We start from the raw sequence: 16,568 nt of genomic DNA on the forward strand, positions 1-16,568 counted from the left end.
ACAGGGCCTCGGGCATGCTAGGTATGTCCTGTGCTGTTGCACTATACTCCCAGCACAAACTCTTCTTGGCGTGTGTGTTCAGGAGATGACTGCTAGCGCTACATGTGAAAGCACAGGAAATGAAGTAGGAGCCAAAGGTGCACATCAGTAGATGTCCCTCTACAGCAAGCCCATGCTGCACCTTTTAATGGGGATATCTATAACAGTATGAAAAGTTTAAACTGTTCAATACTTTTCTTTAGTGGGATAACTTCAACCACCATTTAAATTATTAGAGTGTGCTGATGTAAGTACTCTAAACTGATTAAAACTATCTTGCAAGTTTTTATGACCGAAAAAGTTCGCAATATTTTATGAAGTTAATACCTTTGATAATAAAAAAGTTGGCACTGAGGGCTCTGTTTTTAAATGGGCTTAAAGTATATGCAAAATATATAGCATATGTTCTAGTCCAAGAGCCAAGTATTATTTATATTCCTCTCCGGGACTGCCTAAATACATTTTCTGTAATGAATAGGCTGCTGTTGTAAGAATAACACAATACAGTGTCTGGCAAAAGGGAGATACTTAACCCAACTGTTTTCACCTTCCTTCTGGAGTTTTGTCTTCCCCTTTAGTGAATGAAAAATAATCCAGAATCCACTTCTGCAGCATAACCCCACTACATATGTCCATTTGCCTCCTCCCAAGAATAAAGATACCAGCTGCACGATGTTTGGTTCCATGTAGCTTATTTAAAACAATGTTTTCAATTGAAAGATATTCTTAATTGCATTTTCTCATCCCTACTTAAATGCAGCCAATTAAAAAAAATTCTAGGCCTTCCCTGCCTGCCTTTGGTCTCTCGGTACCCAGCCTTCTCTGGATGCTGCAACATAGGCCAAGAGCAGTTTGTGATACGGACAGGCAGACTGTTCCTGTGGTCTCAACTAAAGGTCGGGTACAGAATTCCCTTGGTTTGGCTCTGTGGTCTAGTCTCTCCTAACCAGCCAGTAAACTGGTTCATTCTTCAGAAGGCCTGAGAAATTGGTCCCTACAACAAGGTACTGTGTCCTTTTAGGACAGTAGCCAGGACACTCTTTGAAGAAACCATGCAGGTCAAGGTTACAATGAACCGCAGACTAGAGCCCTTTGGGGGGCCCACGAGCCCCTGTCAGCTTCATCCAGCCCCAGGAATGATGAAAACACGGCAGGAATGAGTGAAGCTTATTCGGAAGTTCGTGGCAGAAAACTCAAGACTAATTTTTTTTTATATATTTAAAGAAATGTGAAATTTGTTGAAACTCAAGTTTTCAAGCTATTGTCATATTTTTACAGTAGGAGTTCTTAGGTGTTCATTTGTCTAAACCAGTGGTTCTCAAATTGTGGGTCATGACCCCTTTGGGGGTCGAACAGCCTTTCCCAGGGGTCACCTAAGACTATCGGAAAACACAGATATTTACATTGTGATTCACAAAGTAGCAAAATTACAGTGCTGAAGTAGCAATAAAATAATGTTATGGTTGGGGTCACAACATGAGGAACTGTGTCAAGGGTTTGCAGCATTAGGAAGGGTGAGAACCACTGCTCTGGGCCAACAACAGATGCTCCAGAACAGCAATAACAAGGACCGGGATGAGTAAATGCAACCCCACTAAAACATAAACACAATAACAGTAGAAAGAAATCTGTTATTCAAGTGTGCTTCTGCATACAAGTGACTATCCAGAAAGACAGAAATTCATGCTCTTCCCACCTGCTTTTTAAAGTGGATCTGAAGCTGCGGTGTTAATCTTCTCCTCCAGCAAGCAAGCTCCCTGGGTATAAATATGCACACCCATGCAGGTGCTACTGACTTATTCTACATCTTTAGAGATGCTCTCACACGGCTTCCAGGAGACTTTTCTCTTTAAGGGAAGCAGCGTGTATTCTGCACACAATGAAACTGCAGAGTCATGAGCAGGTGTCTTAATCTGGACAGGGGCCACTTCCATAAAATATTCAAAGGAAGAGTCAATACGGCTCCCATCTGCCAAACACAATACAGGGTTCGCAGAGCCAGACTAAGTGGGGCTGAAAGCTTATGTCATTGGTATGGGGAGGGCTTTAAAAATAGATCTTCTACAAATATGAAATACATAGGTATTTAAAACAGGGGGAATCATGGAAATAGTTTTGTGACTTAGGCACTCCAGTGTCTTTTCTCTGAATCACTTCAGGCATATTCTCTGAATGTTAATACGCAAGTATCTGCAGAGTGCAACCCAGCCTCCTGTCACCATAAGACTGTCAGTCTTGGTTACCCAAGCACTCATAGCCACGTGCACGAGCTAGGAACCCTGAGGTTTCAGCTGCGTGAACTCTACATTAAATCCACGTGGATTTCAGAAGGAAGGGGTCTTTAGGGGAGCTTTGTTTTGTATAATTGATGGCAAGTATATGAACCTAGGTTCTTTCAACAAGTACAAACATCTCTCTTCCCCCACCCCATGTGCCTATCTCTCTGTCTCTGTCTCTCTCTGTCTCTCTCTCTCTCTCTCTGTCTCTCTCTCTCTCTCTCTCTCTCTCTCTCTCTCTGTGTGTGTGTGTGTGTGTGTGTGTGTGTGTGTTGAGAATTTATAGACAATCACTGTAATTAGAGCATGCTCCTGTGGTCAACTACATCCACGTAGCAGGAAGGCCTTAAGTCAACATCAAAATACCCAAGTCTACTCAAGGCTTTTACTGACTGGCTGAAACCCAGAACTCTCCCTTGACATCTCTGTGTCTTGCCTACTGTATGAAGTATCGGCCCCACCTAGCTATAAAACTGTTTGAAAGACTAAATGTAATGGTGCGGGGATCCTGGGATGACCCAGGGTGCACAGGGATCATCACTGTCCACTTGCGTAGGAGACCTGGCATCTCCTACAAGCAGCTTCTGTCAGAGTAGACAAGCCTGAAGTTTATCAACAGCTTTCAGTGTCTGTGAGAAACAAAGTCAACAGATCAGAGAGTGTAGTAGAAACCAGAGGCCTCGAACCAGGCCAATGACTCTTTGCAACGGACACTTGCAAGTAAGCTATATGGACAAAGGGGTTTGTTCATGACTCACTGTGTCACAATGCAGCTTCCTTGATGAGGTTTTTCTTCCCTTTCCCCCATTTTGTCTCTTAAATTTTGTTTTATTGGGGGAGGGGGGTACAGAGGCAGAGGAGGGATGCGAAGGGATGGAGAAATGAAGCCAAGAGCTTGGTGAAGAATCCTGTGCTATGTGTGCACTATACATAAAACCCCATGAATTCTTACAGAAAATCAAGCCGTCAGATAAAGAGAGCATAGGGATGAGAGCTCACAGGAGCCAGTGGAGGGGACGGACATCCCTCCCGGGCCATGCCTTGGCTACCTGCTTCTCACTCGTGGCCTGTTCATACTCGGCCTGCACCACATCGAGTTCTGCTTGTTTGTCGTCCAGCTCTGCCTGGGCCTTCTGCAGGTCCTGCATGGCCAGCATGTGGCGATTCTCTTGCACTACCAAGTTGGCCTGCAGCGGACACAGGGTGAGAGTGAAGCAGGAAGTCCCCCAAACACCCACAGTTTAGATGGTAAGACTTCAACAATGGCAGAAGCTTATGCCTGTCCTTTCTACCTCTACAGTCGCCTCTATTTGCATTCATCTGAAACCAACATTAATGTGAATTTGTTATCCATGTTTATAAGCATAAGTTAATTATAAACCGTTAGAATGCCAGTCAGCTAATCTATTTTCTATAGGCAAAATAGCCTAAAAGTTATTTTAGGCTACAGAGGCCAAAAGACAAAATCAAAACTTTTACATGTTTGTTTAAAAACCATCTCATAAGCCACTAGCATAGATGACAGGCTAGAATTTTCCTTCTGTGGAGCTGAAATATGAACCCCGGAGAAAAGTTTTTCATTGTTCTGCCTTTTTTGGAGGTCTTTGTTTAGTGGTTTCAGTTCCCTATTCTTAAAATAGCCACAATAAAACAAAATAAAAAAATATGATTTATGGAAAGCATAGAAAGAGTGCCACATACTTCTCATGACCAATCTTTTGCTATGCTGGAATCTCCAGTGATCATATGCTCCGTGATGTCAGTGAGCATGACATCAATTATTTGCTCTGAGATTCTCTGATATGAATAAGTCTTTGATCCTTTACAGAGCTCTGGGACCCTGGGACTCACCCTCTACATTCTGAACTATCCCCTTGATACTCTTGATTATTTCATCATAGCTATTTCATTTCTTGGGTAGCTGACAAATACAAGGGAGTTTTGGCTTATGGTTGGAAAAGATCAAATTTACAAAACCAAAATCGAGCCCCAAGAGATGGTCCTTAAGACATGAATATTAGGGTTTGTGTATTTAAAGTACTCACTACTCTGCTCAAGACTGAGTGTCTTTAATAGTGATGGTGAATATAGTGAATATAGTCTCAAGATCACATTACGTTACAAATAGCTGACATTCTTGCCTGATATGCAAAGAAGGGAAAGGAGAAGGCTCCATCTTCCTTCATCAAAGAGCAGCATTTTCTGGCCCTAGTGTCTATATCTTAACCCTGTCTCCTTCATAGGATTCCTTTGCTTAAGATCTTGAACACTGTTGGAAAGGTCTGTGCTTTATTTCTGCTTTATTTTTAAGCAACTCACAACAGACTCGGTGTCTTCACAGAGAACTGGTTCATGCTTAAATCTCTTGCACCTTCAGATTTGGGTTATAGAGGAAAGAAACACCCTTGTGTCTGTCTTTCGGAATCTCACTACTCTCCCTGTGGATCTGAGGACAAAGGCACTGGCTGCCCAGGCGCCAGAGCTGCTGTGTGAAGATGGGACCAATTAACCCGGAGGCTTCCCAGTCAAGGCCACACAGCTCCCTCTAGGAGTCCTACCTTCAGAGGCAGCACCTCCTTGTTTATAGAAAAGAAGGAAGCCATGGCTTTGGTCCAGGAACAAAGACCAGCTACATTCCCACATACGCGTTTGGCAGTCTCAATGTTGTAATCGGCCATTTCAAAGTAAGGATTCAAAAATTCTATCACTTCTTCATTGATCGTGTCTTTGGGGAATTGCTGTAGAAGGAAAGAGTAAATCATGTAGGAATACTTATTCTCTGGGTATATCCAAACTCACATTCTGTGTTCAGTGCAACTGGAACTGGTAAGCTGGATGAATGGTATGGTTTTTGTCAGGGTCTCCAGGTATTGGATGAAAGTCTTACAGCTGAAAGCAGTGTGGAGTGATTGCAGAAGTCTGTCAGCATGTACTCTGTTCTGGCAGTGCAGACACCAGCCTGCTTAAATATATTGGGCTCCAGCAAAAGAGTAAAGTTTTAGGTGATGAACACTAATAAAGTTACTAGAATTTCCAAAGCAATAAAATTTCTTTCCATTAATCCCAAATAGGTGAATTACAAACCCATAATATCAACAACAAGAAACAAACACACAGCTATATTCAGGCTAAGGACATATAGATTTAGCATTTATCAGCAACTAAATGCTTAATAGATTCTGACAGAAGTCCTGTTAAGCTCACATGAAATGTGAGAGTAATAACATGGAAATTGCACCTTGAAAATGATGAATTAATTTTTAATCATAGAACTATCACAAATATGAGAGAATTATTATCTCCTGGAGAAATATAATTTTAAAACACAGTCGAAATGGATTTAGAATGCTTTCCTGCATTGGGAAGGGAAGTCCAGCCAAATATGAAATTCGATGTTTAAAAGATGGTTTTCCTCTTCTAAAAGGATGATTGTTTTCCAAGTAGAAATAAAAAAAATTCCACGCAACTAATAATTTCAGGAAATAAACCTTCATAGAACATGGATGGCAGAGTAGAACCCCTTTTTTTAGGCCTTGCTTGTCACAAGTTTCTTTTGTGAGACATAGAAAACAGTGGGGACAGAGCTCCCATAAGCAGTGAATTCTTCATCATGTGCACAAGGGAAAAGTCTTGAGTCACACACAAAGAGTCTCTACAAAGTCCACTTGCACTGGTGTGTGGTCATACGTGTCTCATGTAGTCTCACATAGTCTCACTGTCACTCGTCCACATACCTGGACAAGACTACGGCCCACTAATGTCACAAGCTACTCATTGCCGTAGCAGAAAGAAGGCACCTTACAATGTCATAGCTTCGGCAGCCACATGAATGATGCTGAATTGAAAACTGAAAGAAAGGTGGTACTGACGTTGCAGCTTGTGAAATAAGCAGAGGCTGAGTATTCCCAACCAGTTGTCTCAAGATCTAAACCTGGGAAATAAGACAGTATTACTTCTAGAAGGAAATGTAAGAAGATTTGTTCTTCCTCAGAGGAAAACCAAGACCTAACTGGAACACCAAAAATGCTATTAAGTAGAATATCAATACAAAGACATATATTCAAATTAAGAACTCATGCTTAACAAAAGACAGCATTAATAAAATTAACAATTAAGATAAAAAGCAACTGGAGATATCTATAGCATTCATAAAATATTTGAATCCAACAGGCAAACGGCATTAACAATGGGCTGTGGAAATGGCTCAGTACTTGAGTACTTGCTGCTGTGACAAAGGATTCGAGTTCCTAACAACCACCTGGTGGCTCACAGCCATCTGCAAGTCCTGTTCCAAATATTAGACTTTGTCTCTGGTCTCTGTAGGTACTGACACATACATACATACATACATACATACATACATACATACATAGATGCAAGCAAACACTCCACTCATACACATAAAGTAAAAGCATCTACAAAACACTCCCATACCAAAGGCTAGGGGAACACTGCAAAAGAGGGCAAGAAATATTGTGAAGAGAAAAAGAAGCAGAAAGTTTTCTGTGAGATCGTATCTCCTTGGAATGCCATACACTACACCCATAAAGTCTTACCCACATGAATGCTCAAATGTGAACTGAGCAAGGAGAACTCCAATAGATGTGCCAAAGCAGACAGGGAAAAACCACCATAAGGCCTCAACACTGCACGAAGAACTACAGGCAGCTAAGGAAGACTGAGAGGGGGAGAAACTGTCTTCCTGGGGGAAGATGATTCCAATTTCTTATCCAATACTGAATGGTTAGCCTGAAAACACATATATAAGACTATACAGACTGAGCAAGTTAATGTTTAGGAATATATGGATATATACATACATGCATGAAAATTAATGAAAATGAGACTGTGAACTTGAAGGAGAGTGGGGAGAGGTCAATGAGAGGGTTTGGAGGGAGGAGATGATGCAATTATAAGTTCAAAAAAGAAAAGAAATAATTAAAAAGGGGAAAGGGTCTAAATACTCACTTAACGCAGAAATTCCTGAAAGGTTCACAAACCCACCAAGAGATTTTCAGCATCAATAGTTATCAGTGAAATGCAAATTAATTCCATAACAAAAAGAAGCTGCTACCACCAAACATGCAAGGATAGTGAAGAGCTGGAAATAAGGTGGATGTGGAGCACCGCACAGTGTGCCTTAGTGCTGAGTGTGTAAAACGGCGGGACTTTTTAAAAACTCTTTTGCACTGTCTACAAAAATAAATTAAAAGTGTATAATCTATGACTCAGAAATCCTACTCCTGAAAATATGACAAACAGAAATACATACATGCAGCCCCCAAATATCCTCTGCATCGGTACAGACAGCAGATTCATTTGTAATAGCCAAAACTTAGTAACAACCTCAAGGATTGTTTTTACTACAATGGTCAGGTAGACAAATGGAAGCATATTCCAAAGGGTCTTATGGAAAATGACGGTAAACGTTTCAGAAAATGAAGCACTGGTTGATAAGCCTATTTAAAGCCAGTTGCATACATTCACAATTAAACAATTTTATTTAAAATAAAGGCAGTCTATGGTCAGAACTCAGTTTTACTGACTCTTCGAGGCTTCCTATCACCTACAATTTGTAGGTCATTGGTGCTCACAGAACCTGCATGGTGTATAGTTACAGGAGGCCATGATTATGAGAAATAATACCTTATTTCTGTGCCACTAGCATCATTTTTGGAGTTTGAAACCGGTCTTTATGGGAGTAATTATACTACGCAAAGACTAATAGCCAATGTCTTTGCTTCTTTCTTATTTTCCTCCTCCAAATAAAATCTGACTATTATAGCCTTACCACACAGTCCTGAACATTCATATACTGGAAAGCTCTAACTAAAAAGGAATGGAAAATTGCCTTTTGCCACAACAGAAATAAATCTCGCCTATACAGTGAATGAAGGTCAAAGCAAGGCTTTGTTTGTGACTTTGCATGTGTTAATTTCCACACAGACAATGAAGATGAATAGGAGAAAATAACAATAGTGACTTTATGGCAGGTAACTGACTGGGTTTAAGCATGAGAAAGATTCTAAATATATGCATTTTGCTTTTAGTGATGATTAATTAATAGGTATATACACATTCATCAAGTGGTATACTTAAAATGTGTATACTAAAAATGCAACAAAATTAAAAATGGACAAATTACTCCTCCAATAGTACTGCTGTGGACATTAAAGTATACATATGAACAGAGTGAATCCTTGGTTTCTATAGACTCCAAAGACAAACCCAAAATATTCATGAGAAATACCATGTCTGTACCAAACATGTACAGACTTCGTTCCCGTCATTTTCCCCTAAGCAATACATTATAACAAACTGGACATGGTGGTACATGTTTGTATTCCAGCCCTGGAGAGACTGAGGCAGGAAGATCATGAGTTCAAGTAGGCTATAGAGCGAGATATAGATCATCTAACAACAAGGGCAGAATGTATAGCGACCATCTATGCGACATTTACACTGTGCTAGGATCATAAATAATCTAGCAGTCATTGGCAGCATACTGGAGGCTAAACAAGGGTATATACAAAGCCTATGTCATTTTACATAAGGAACCTGAGCATCCTCATCTTTCTGTGTCCACTGAGAGTCCTGAAAATAGTGAGAGATAACTGCATTTGTGTTTATATGCAGTCAGTACCTACATCTACTTAGTCACATTAGAACAACTTGATCACTTTTTTGGAGTATGTGTGTCAACATAGCTGAACATATCCAGAAAAGATCTCACACTCATGCCTTACATTTGAAGGAGAAAATTCTACAAGAGTACTCACATGCTTCTTCGAAATACATATGTAGAATAAGTTACTTTTAGAAATGAATTCTATCAAAAGATTCAACCAATTGGGTTCCCCTCCTAGTCCATTAGTGCTGAAAGGCCAACCTGTAGGTTCTGGAGAAAGTTCCCTGCCGTCATCAGTTTTAAAGATTCCTGCCAGGAAGGCACGGTACAGCTTTTTTCCAGGTCAATTTTCACCGGGTTGACCTTCCTCTGAAACAGCAGCAGCACACAGTCCATGATCCGCATGATGAGGTGAGGGGGTCTACCCAGTGTGCGCACTGTGGCGATGTCAGAGGGCTTGATGGTCTGCGGGATGGGAGAGGGGAGCATCTGAGCTTAGATAAGCAATTCAAGCAAGCTGCCATGAATACATGCTACTATTTCAGCAGAGGACAGATAACACTTTTAAACTAAGAATAGGTACAGATGCACATTTATACCCAAAGAAATGAATGTCCTACGAAGTCAAAATTCTTTACAATTCTCTTATAATTTTTATTTTTAATTAGCTTTAAAAAACCTCCAAAGTTTCATTTTTCTGTTCTAAGCTATTTTATTTTTCATTATTTAACGGGAGTGGTGTGTGCGTGCCAGTGCAGGTGTCCCTCTCGCACCAGATTCCTCTAGAGCTAGAGTTGAGAAGTTATGATCCACCCAATGGGTGTGATAGCAATGTAAAGAAGTTTTCTACAAGAACAGCACATGCTCGAAACCACTGAGCCATTTCTTCACACCCTAGTTACAGGCTCCTTGATGGCACTTTCCACATATGCTGCACTTTGGTTGACCCTTGCCATTCCTAGCTCCCTGCTCTCCCCAACTTTTCCTGTCCCCCTTTCGAACATCCACACACCCAGCAATCCACCTCCCACTTTCATATAACACATATTCCATCAGCTCCCCACTTTATTCCCTTAAAACCTCAGGTTTTAATACGTGAACCTGGAAATGTTTATATTTAGTGAGGTAGCCCGGGCTTAGAAAGGCATGTACTGTATATTCATGCGCTCTCAGATTCAGATGCTAGCTGATGATTTTTATATACGTACTTATGTGGGGCTGGGGTGTGCAGAGGCCAAGTTTTTACAATTCTAACGAGCGGTAAGAGGAGAGAAATGTTGGTCAGCAGATAAGGAGTTGTGACTTCCCTAAAAGCATACAGACTTTGTGTTTTTTTTTTTAAGTACTCTAAAACAAGATACTCAGCACTTAAGTAGTTATCAGGATTTGGAATGAGGAAAAAAATACTGTATTCGCTGTGGCTTTTCCCTCGTTAGCTATGTAGGTCAAGAATCCGCCTCTCTCTAACGCAATGCAGGCTGTCACAGGGGACTGACACCAGAGGGTAGCCTTGGGGCTGACAGATTAAATAATTAGAGGTTTCTTAGCTGGAAACTGACCTTTAAATGAAGGGACTTCGGCAATCCACATTTCACATAGATCTCAGAAAGATTCTATTCCAATTCTAGTAGAGATATTCTTATGCAGCAAATTACTTGGCAATCAGCCTCTTTTTGCTGGGTAACACTGACCCCCACCCCCGAACTTTTTATGAAATCCGTATTGGGGAAAGGATGAATCTAACACAGGCTTACTTCGAGGACACACAGTGCGCACACATGTGTGCCTGTGTCTGAAAGGCTCCCGTCTCATCTACAGCCCCTGTCAGAAGAACTTCCTCTGAAGATGGAGGACCCACTCACACTGGGCTCAGTGGTTCGCTGTGAAGAGATGGGTTTCAACCTACCAGCGTTTCTGATCGTTAAGCAGCTAGAAAAGAAAACTGAAGGGAAAAGAACTAAAATGTCAGACCCTTATTTGAGATGTATGAGTTCTGGGGGAAAAGGAGGGAAAGAGACCAGCAGCCAGTGGGGACTTGGGAATTAAGTTACACTTCTACAAAAATGCATCAATTACATTTGTTGACAGTTGTGCTCTTGTGTCAGGCTCTCGGGTATAGGAGCTGCCACTGATGCTGCACCTAGAGACCAACATGTTCCAGATAAGTATGGAGTTCTATTCTCTACAGGTGCAGTCATATGACTACGATATAAGACTCTATACATATGTCAATATGAGTGATTTATCATTTGAGTTTACTTTCTTCTTGCTGCCAGCTAGCTAAGTCTGATTAAACATTAAGGTAGGAAGGGACGCATTCTTCTTTAAATGATTTATTTGTTTGTTACGTGTGTGGAGGCCTGTATCATGTATGTATTGCACTACTACTTGCATGCCTAGCTCTCACAGAGGTCAAAACAGGGAGTTGAATTCCCAGGTTGAAACTATGGATAGTAATGAGCCACTGGGTAGGTACTGGGAGTTGAACTGGGTCCTCCAAGTGCTTTAAACCACTGAGCTCTCTTTGGTCCCATGGAGCATACCCTTTGCTGTGGGCTTTTTTTCAGATTGATATAACCTGAGACTAAAATGTTAGAGTCTAGTTGTATCTGGAGTTTTCTTAGGACAGACTGACGATAACACATTTCAAGATCTCAAAAACATAAAAACCCAGTAAGAAACAGATAGAATCAATAAATTATAAAATTCTCTTTTATACAAGCTCCTGTGGTTGGATGCTAAGTGTCTTCCAAATATTCATGGTTGGTACCCAGGGTGATACTATTGGAATATGAGGGGGTTTTTTGGGGAGGTAAAACACAGGAGAAAACCATTATGGAGTCCTGCCCTTTTGATGAGGATACTGAGACTTCAGATCCTTCCCTCTTCTTTTCTTTTCTGTCCATGAAATGAGGAGCTCTGCTCCATGTGCCCCAGCCATATGATGCTTCCTCATACCAGACTCCAAACATTAAAACTGTAAGTAAAAACAAGCCTTGTCTTTTCATCCATGAATTACCTCCAGCATTTTGTTATAGTGACAGAAGCTGATTGACACTACTTCTGCTTCCACATATGTCTACACCAATGGCTATATGATGCAGAATATTTTAGCTGTTGAGAACTGCAACTTAGAGGCATACTAGAAACATTTGACAATGTGAAAAGAAGATACCAACTCTTATATCTTAGGAAAATGCTGGCCTTCTTTTTTAAAAACAATACCTGAGAAGCTTTAAGATCTAGTCCTATGATTGCAGGTACTCTGAATGCCACACGGGTTTAAGGTTCTGGTTCAGTGCCCTTCTTATCCTTCCTATGCTGATCAAAGAGTCTCTCAATACAGCTAAAGTGAAATAATTGTGGGACAGGAATGTCTGCCATGTTCACAGATCTTAGGAGCTAAAGACCCAGGAGAGCTTGAAGGATGGAAGAGGATAGTTTAGCCAGAACACAGGAAAGTGAGAAGCAATTATGGAACACATTTTCAAGGCAAGTATAGTATAGAAAGTCAGAGAAAAAGAGAAGGCAATATCTTTATTATCTCAATAGACAAGAAAACCATGCACCATTTGCTATTGTTGTTCATGATACTAAGAATTAAGACAAAACTTCATCTATTCCAAGCAAGTACTCTATGGCTAAACTATACCATTGGGCCAGAAATGCCTAAAGAAAATAAACACCCAAAAGACTTGGATTAAAAAGGACTTGGAAATTTCTCAGGCAGCATAACAAGAAAGTAGTAAGTGAACAGACTCTCATTATCAAGAAATGATCCATGCCCTACTGAGGTCATATTACTTGAGTTAGCAGTATGCAGCATAATTCTGGGTTTTTTTTTTTCATTCATTTCTAAGCCAAGGATTGATAGCTTAAGGGAATAGATGAATCGAAATAAATTAAAAGTAATCTTTACAAATGAATCCTACATCGATCCTTCAACACTGACCTGCCCTATAAGTCATTGTCTAGCTCACGGAACATAGTATATTTCTCAAAATATCACCTCCATTTTTCATTTCAGGGAAAAAAAAAATCTGGTATGGCCACACAGTTGCACTGCCTGGGTTGGAAGCCATCCTGCCTCTGTCATTAACGGGCCACATCCAATCAGCAGTCTCTATTCAGAGGATTCACAAAAAGACTCAGGAAGCTCATCTCATAGACCACACACTTCAACGTCCTCAGTGAGTCAGGAAACATTTTGAAAACGTCATGCAACTTTTCCACTGCCACACAGGCTATTAATGAAAAGGTTGAAGTAACAACCCAAGACTCTTGGCTGCTGCTCTGTGACGGGGCTTATTATCCCTTGAAAATGAGCCCGAGATGTTAATCTGTCGTTGTTAGGTCTAAAGGGATGATGGTTTCTGCAGCTGGAGCTTTGGTCTGGCCCACATCACTTCCTTGTGAGCACTTGCCCATTCCCCCAGACTCACCAGCAGCGCAGCTTCTGCTTCTTCTAGAGCCGGCTTTGCTGCCTCTAGTTTCTCTTCAGCGATGGCTTTGTCCTTCGAGATGCTGTCTACAATGGCCTGAGCTTTGTCCTTCACCTTTTGGACCTCAGCCTTGACCTTCTCAGCGGCCTGTGCTTTCAGTGTGACTTCCTTTAAGACCTAATTAAACAGGGAAAAAAAATTCATCAAAGTTTACAGGCAACGCACGACTCCTTGCCTTGGTGTACTGATTTTGTCCGCTTGTCCAATTTTCATACGGAAAATCAGTTGTTTACTGTGACAGAAATAAACCTCTGCTGGCCCACAGCCATCCACCTACTGTGTCAGCTTTGTCGTTGGCCACTTGTAGCTCCTTTTCTTTCACTTCCAGTTCTCTGCTCAGGGCTGCGACCGACTCTGAAGCTTCTTTCAGCTTTTCCAATCCAGTATTCATTCTGGGGTTGAAAAGTCCATGCTAGCAACGTTAAAATGTGTAGCAGGTGCCCTTGCCTTCAAGTGCTATTTCACTAGTAATAGCGGTGGGGTCATAATACATAATAAAGAAAACCTAAAAGGGCCTCACCGAGGACATGCATTTAGGTTTAGCTCTGCACTCACAGGCGCATGCTCTTCATCAACAACATATAGGAAGCGCATGCACCAAAACATGTACCCAGCCGAGCAACAACCACAATCCAGGCTGTACCACCCAAGACCTAATAACCATACATAACCATCAAAGGTCCAAAGCCCATGTCGGTGGAAGGAAAATAACCTGCGTTTTTCAATATATTCCAATGAAATTAAAAGAAGAAAGATTTGCACTCAAAAAAATAAAGTAAGATTTAAAAGGGAGTGGGTATGAACTAGCTACCTGCATAGACCTGTAATAATATTCTCTCGAAAGTGAGAGACCTTCGAGTCATTTAGTCACCGCTCTTGGATCCTTTATATATAATCTCATCTCCTACCCAAGGAGCCCTCACATGGTAATCTTAACTAGTTCTGACCCCTTTCTGGGAGAAAATGTGAATATTGAGAAAAATACAGAGCAAGGCAGTGATATTTGCATTCCAACTCAAGTAACAGGATATTCACATTGCAGTGACCATAACCCTCAACCCGACTCTTCTACCCTGGTCACATGGAGGATTGAGAGGCAAAGGATAACAGACCACAGAATGTGAATCTGTATTCTCACCTCCCTTCCACATCTATTACATAATTAGGTCAATCAATATCATAAAAATGGCAGTGGAAATTTCATCACATCAGGCAATAATAATAAAGTCTGCAGGGGGGGGGGGGAATTGTCCTCCACAGGAATCTAGAAGGTTCCCAACCTCAGCACTAGTGACTTTAGGATGGATGATCTTTGCTCAGGGGGCTGCCCTGACTCTCTCCTATAGTGATACTACATTATGAAAACATCTCTTCCATTCTAAGAGACTGGAACTTTTGCTGAACCTCACAGTCAGGGTTAATAATACACCTTGAGGTCACTTAAGACTGATATCCTACTGGGTAGTCTGCCTGTTTGTTTAACCTGCCTTTAGGCAGAATTTAACAACAAACCTTCCTTATCTTAGATTTTGCATTTAATCAACTTCTACAATCTAAGCTAGTGCATAGCTTTAATCTTAAAATAAATACTTTTCTATGCCCCTGAACCACAGAGAAATGCATGTGTGTATCTATGTTATGGTAACAAATGCTGAAAATAGATAATATTTTGAAAGCAACACTAAATGATAAATATTCACTATAAATGCTAGAAACAACATACTGATATTATTTTATAGTATTTATTTGTTTGTTGTCTGGTTCAGTTGGAGTCAGTTGAAATCAGTGACTTAATACATCGGAAAACCCTGTTAAAGATTTCTAAATGTATCTCTCATTCCTTCCCCCATTTGATTCTCTGTGCTATTCAATAAACACAGAGTGGAAACCCTTTGTGAAAATCATGGACATGGAGACAGACAAGACAAGACAACATTCAAGCAGGCACAGATTCAGACTCAAATAGCAGGCAGATTACAGGCAAGAGAGACAATGGGAGACACAGGGAGGGAAGTAGAGAATTCAAGCCTGAGTTCACTATTTATTGACCAAATATTTCTCCAAGGAGAAATGCTTTGGGTTTTTGTTTGGTTGGTTGCTTGCTTGGTTTTCATTTTTTATGCAACACTGATGCATTTTTTGGGACACTGAGGATATTATTAATGCATCTGATTCAATGCAGTTTGGTGTCCCACGCGAGGAATGTGTTTAAACTGATACACTGCCCTTTAGATGCCAAGGTGTTAACCCCACATTACCTTAACTTTAGAACCCCATTGGCGACAGCCAATAATTCCGCTGGTCATTTCAAAATGTATCCATCCAACAGTTTGGCTCAGGGATGACAGCCAGGGCTTCAAGATGACTTTCATTTGACCTTTCCACTCACCTGTTGGCCAGGCTCTGCACCTCGGCATGCTTTTCTCCATATATAAACTTATAGCCCTGAATAAAGGAGAGGTACGACTTGGGCGTCACGTGTGTAGAGCGCCGGAATCTCTGGAAATAGTCAGCACATTTCTCAGCCACCCCATCCTGGAAGGAGCCCATGCACTGGACCACTTCTTTCCTGACTTCCACGCTGCAGTCGATATCATAGGATGAGAGGAAATATTCCGACACTAGGAAGAATAAAGACGACAGTGTGTGATGCGGGCATGCCAATCGTTTCCTGGAGTTTGTGTAGAGAAGTCCCCTCTGCACAGGGTCCAGTGGCAGCTAGCCTGTCTTGTGAGTTGTAAGGACAAGAGTGGTTCAAACCACAGACATCAGTACACACCTGCCACTCAGACCATTTATCCTTTTGTTAGTTTGGTGCCTGTTGGTCCTTTAATTCCTTTTGACTGTGGCTGCATTAGTCACATGGAAATGTTCAAAGCTACATTTGTTTATTTTTGTTTTGGTTTGGTTTGGTTTTTAATGATAGTCATCTTCCTCTTAATAGCAGTGACTGGACATCTGTGATCAGGACTAATTTATAGCTTCTTTTAGAGATGCTTGGGTAAAAATCTCCTACTTGAGACTTTTACCTTGCCCACAGAGTTTAACAGTGAGTCAATTGCTGAGACAGGTTTTCCATTAGAAGAACAAGCCAGTTTGGGGGCATGGTGGCAAACACCTTAA

General features: G+C 41.1%; 1 protein-coding gene across 1 annotated transcript in view; it reads right to left on the bottom strand.

Annotated features, from left to right (window-relative positions):
• Dnah5 (dynein axonemal heavy chain 5) overlaps positions 1-16,568 on the bottom strand; it is a 214,837-nt gene that overhangs the window by 52,986 nt on the left and 145,283 nt on the right. The window contains 6 exon segments of the mRNA XM_038322871.1: positions 3,365-3,502; positions 4,874-5,053; positions 9,205-9,408; positions 13,386-13,562; positions 13,723-13,837; positions 15,835-16,066. Coding sequence (XP_038178799.1) covers positions 3,365-3,502; positions 4,874-5,053; positions 9,205-9,408; positions 13,386-13,562; positions 13,723-13,837; positions 15,835-16,066 — 1,046 coding nt within the window.

This window comes from Arvicola amphibius, chromosome 3 (assembly GCF_903992535.2).
Source record: "Arvicola amphibius chromosome 3, mArvAmp1.2, whole genome shotgun sequence".
NCBI lineage: Eukaryota > Metazoa > Chordata > Mammalia > Rodentia > Cricetidae > Arvicola > Arvicola amphibius.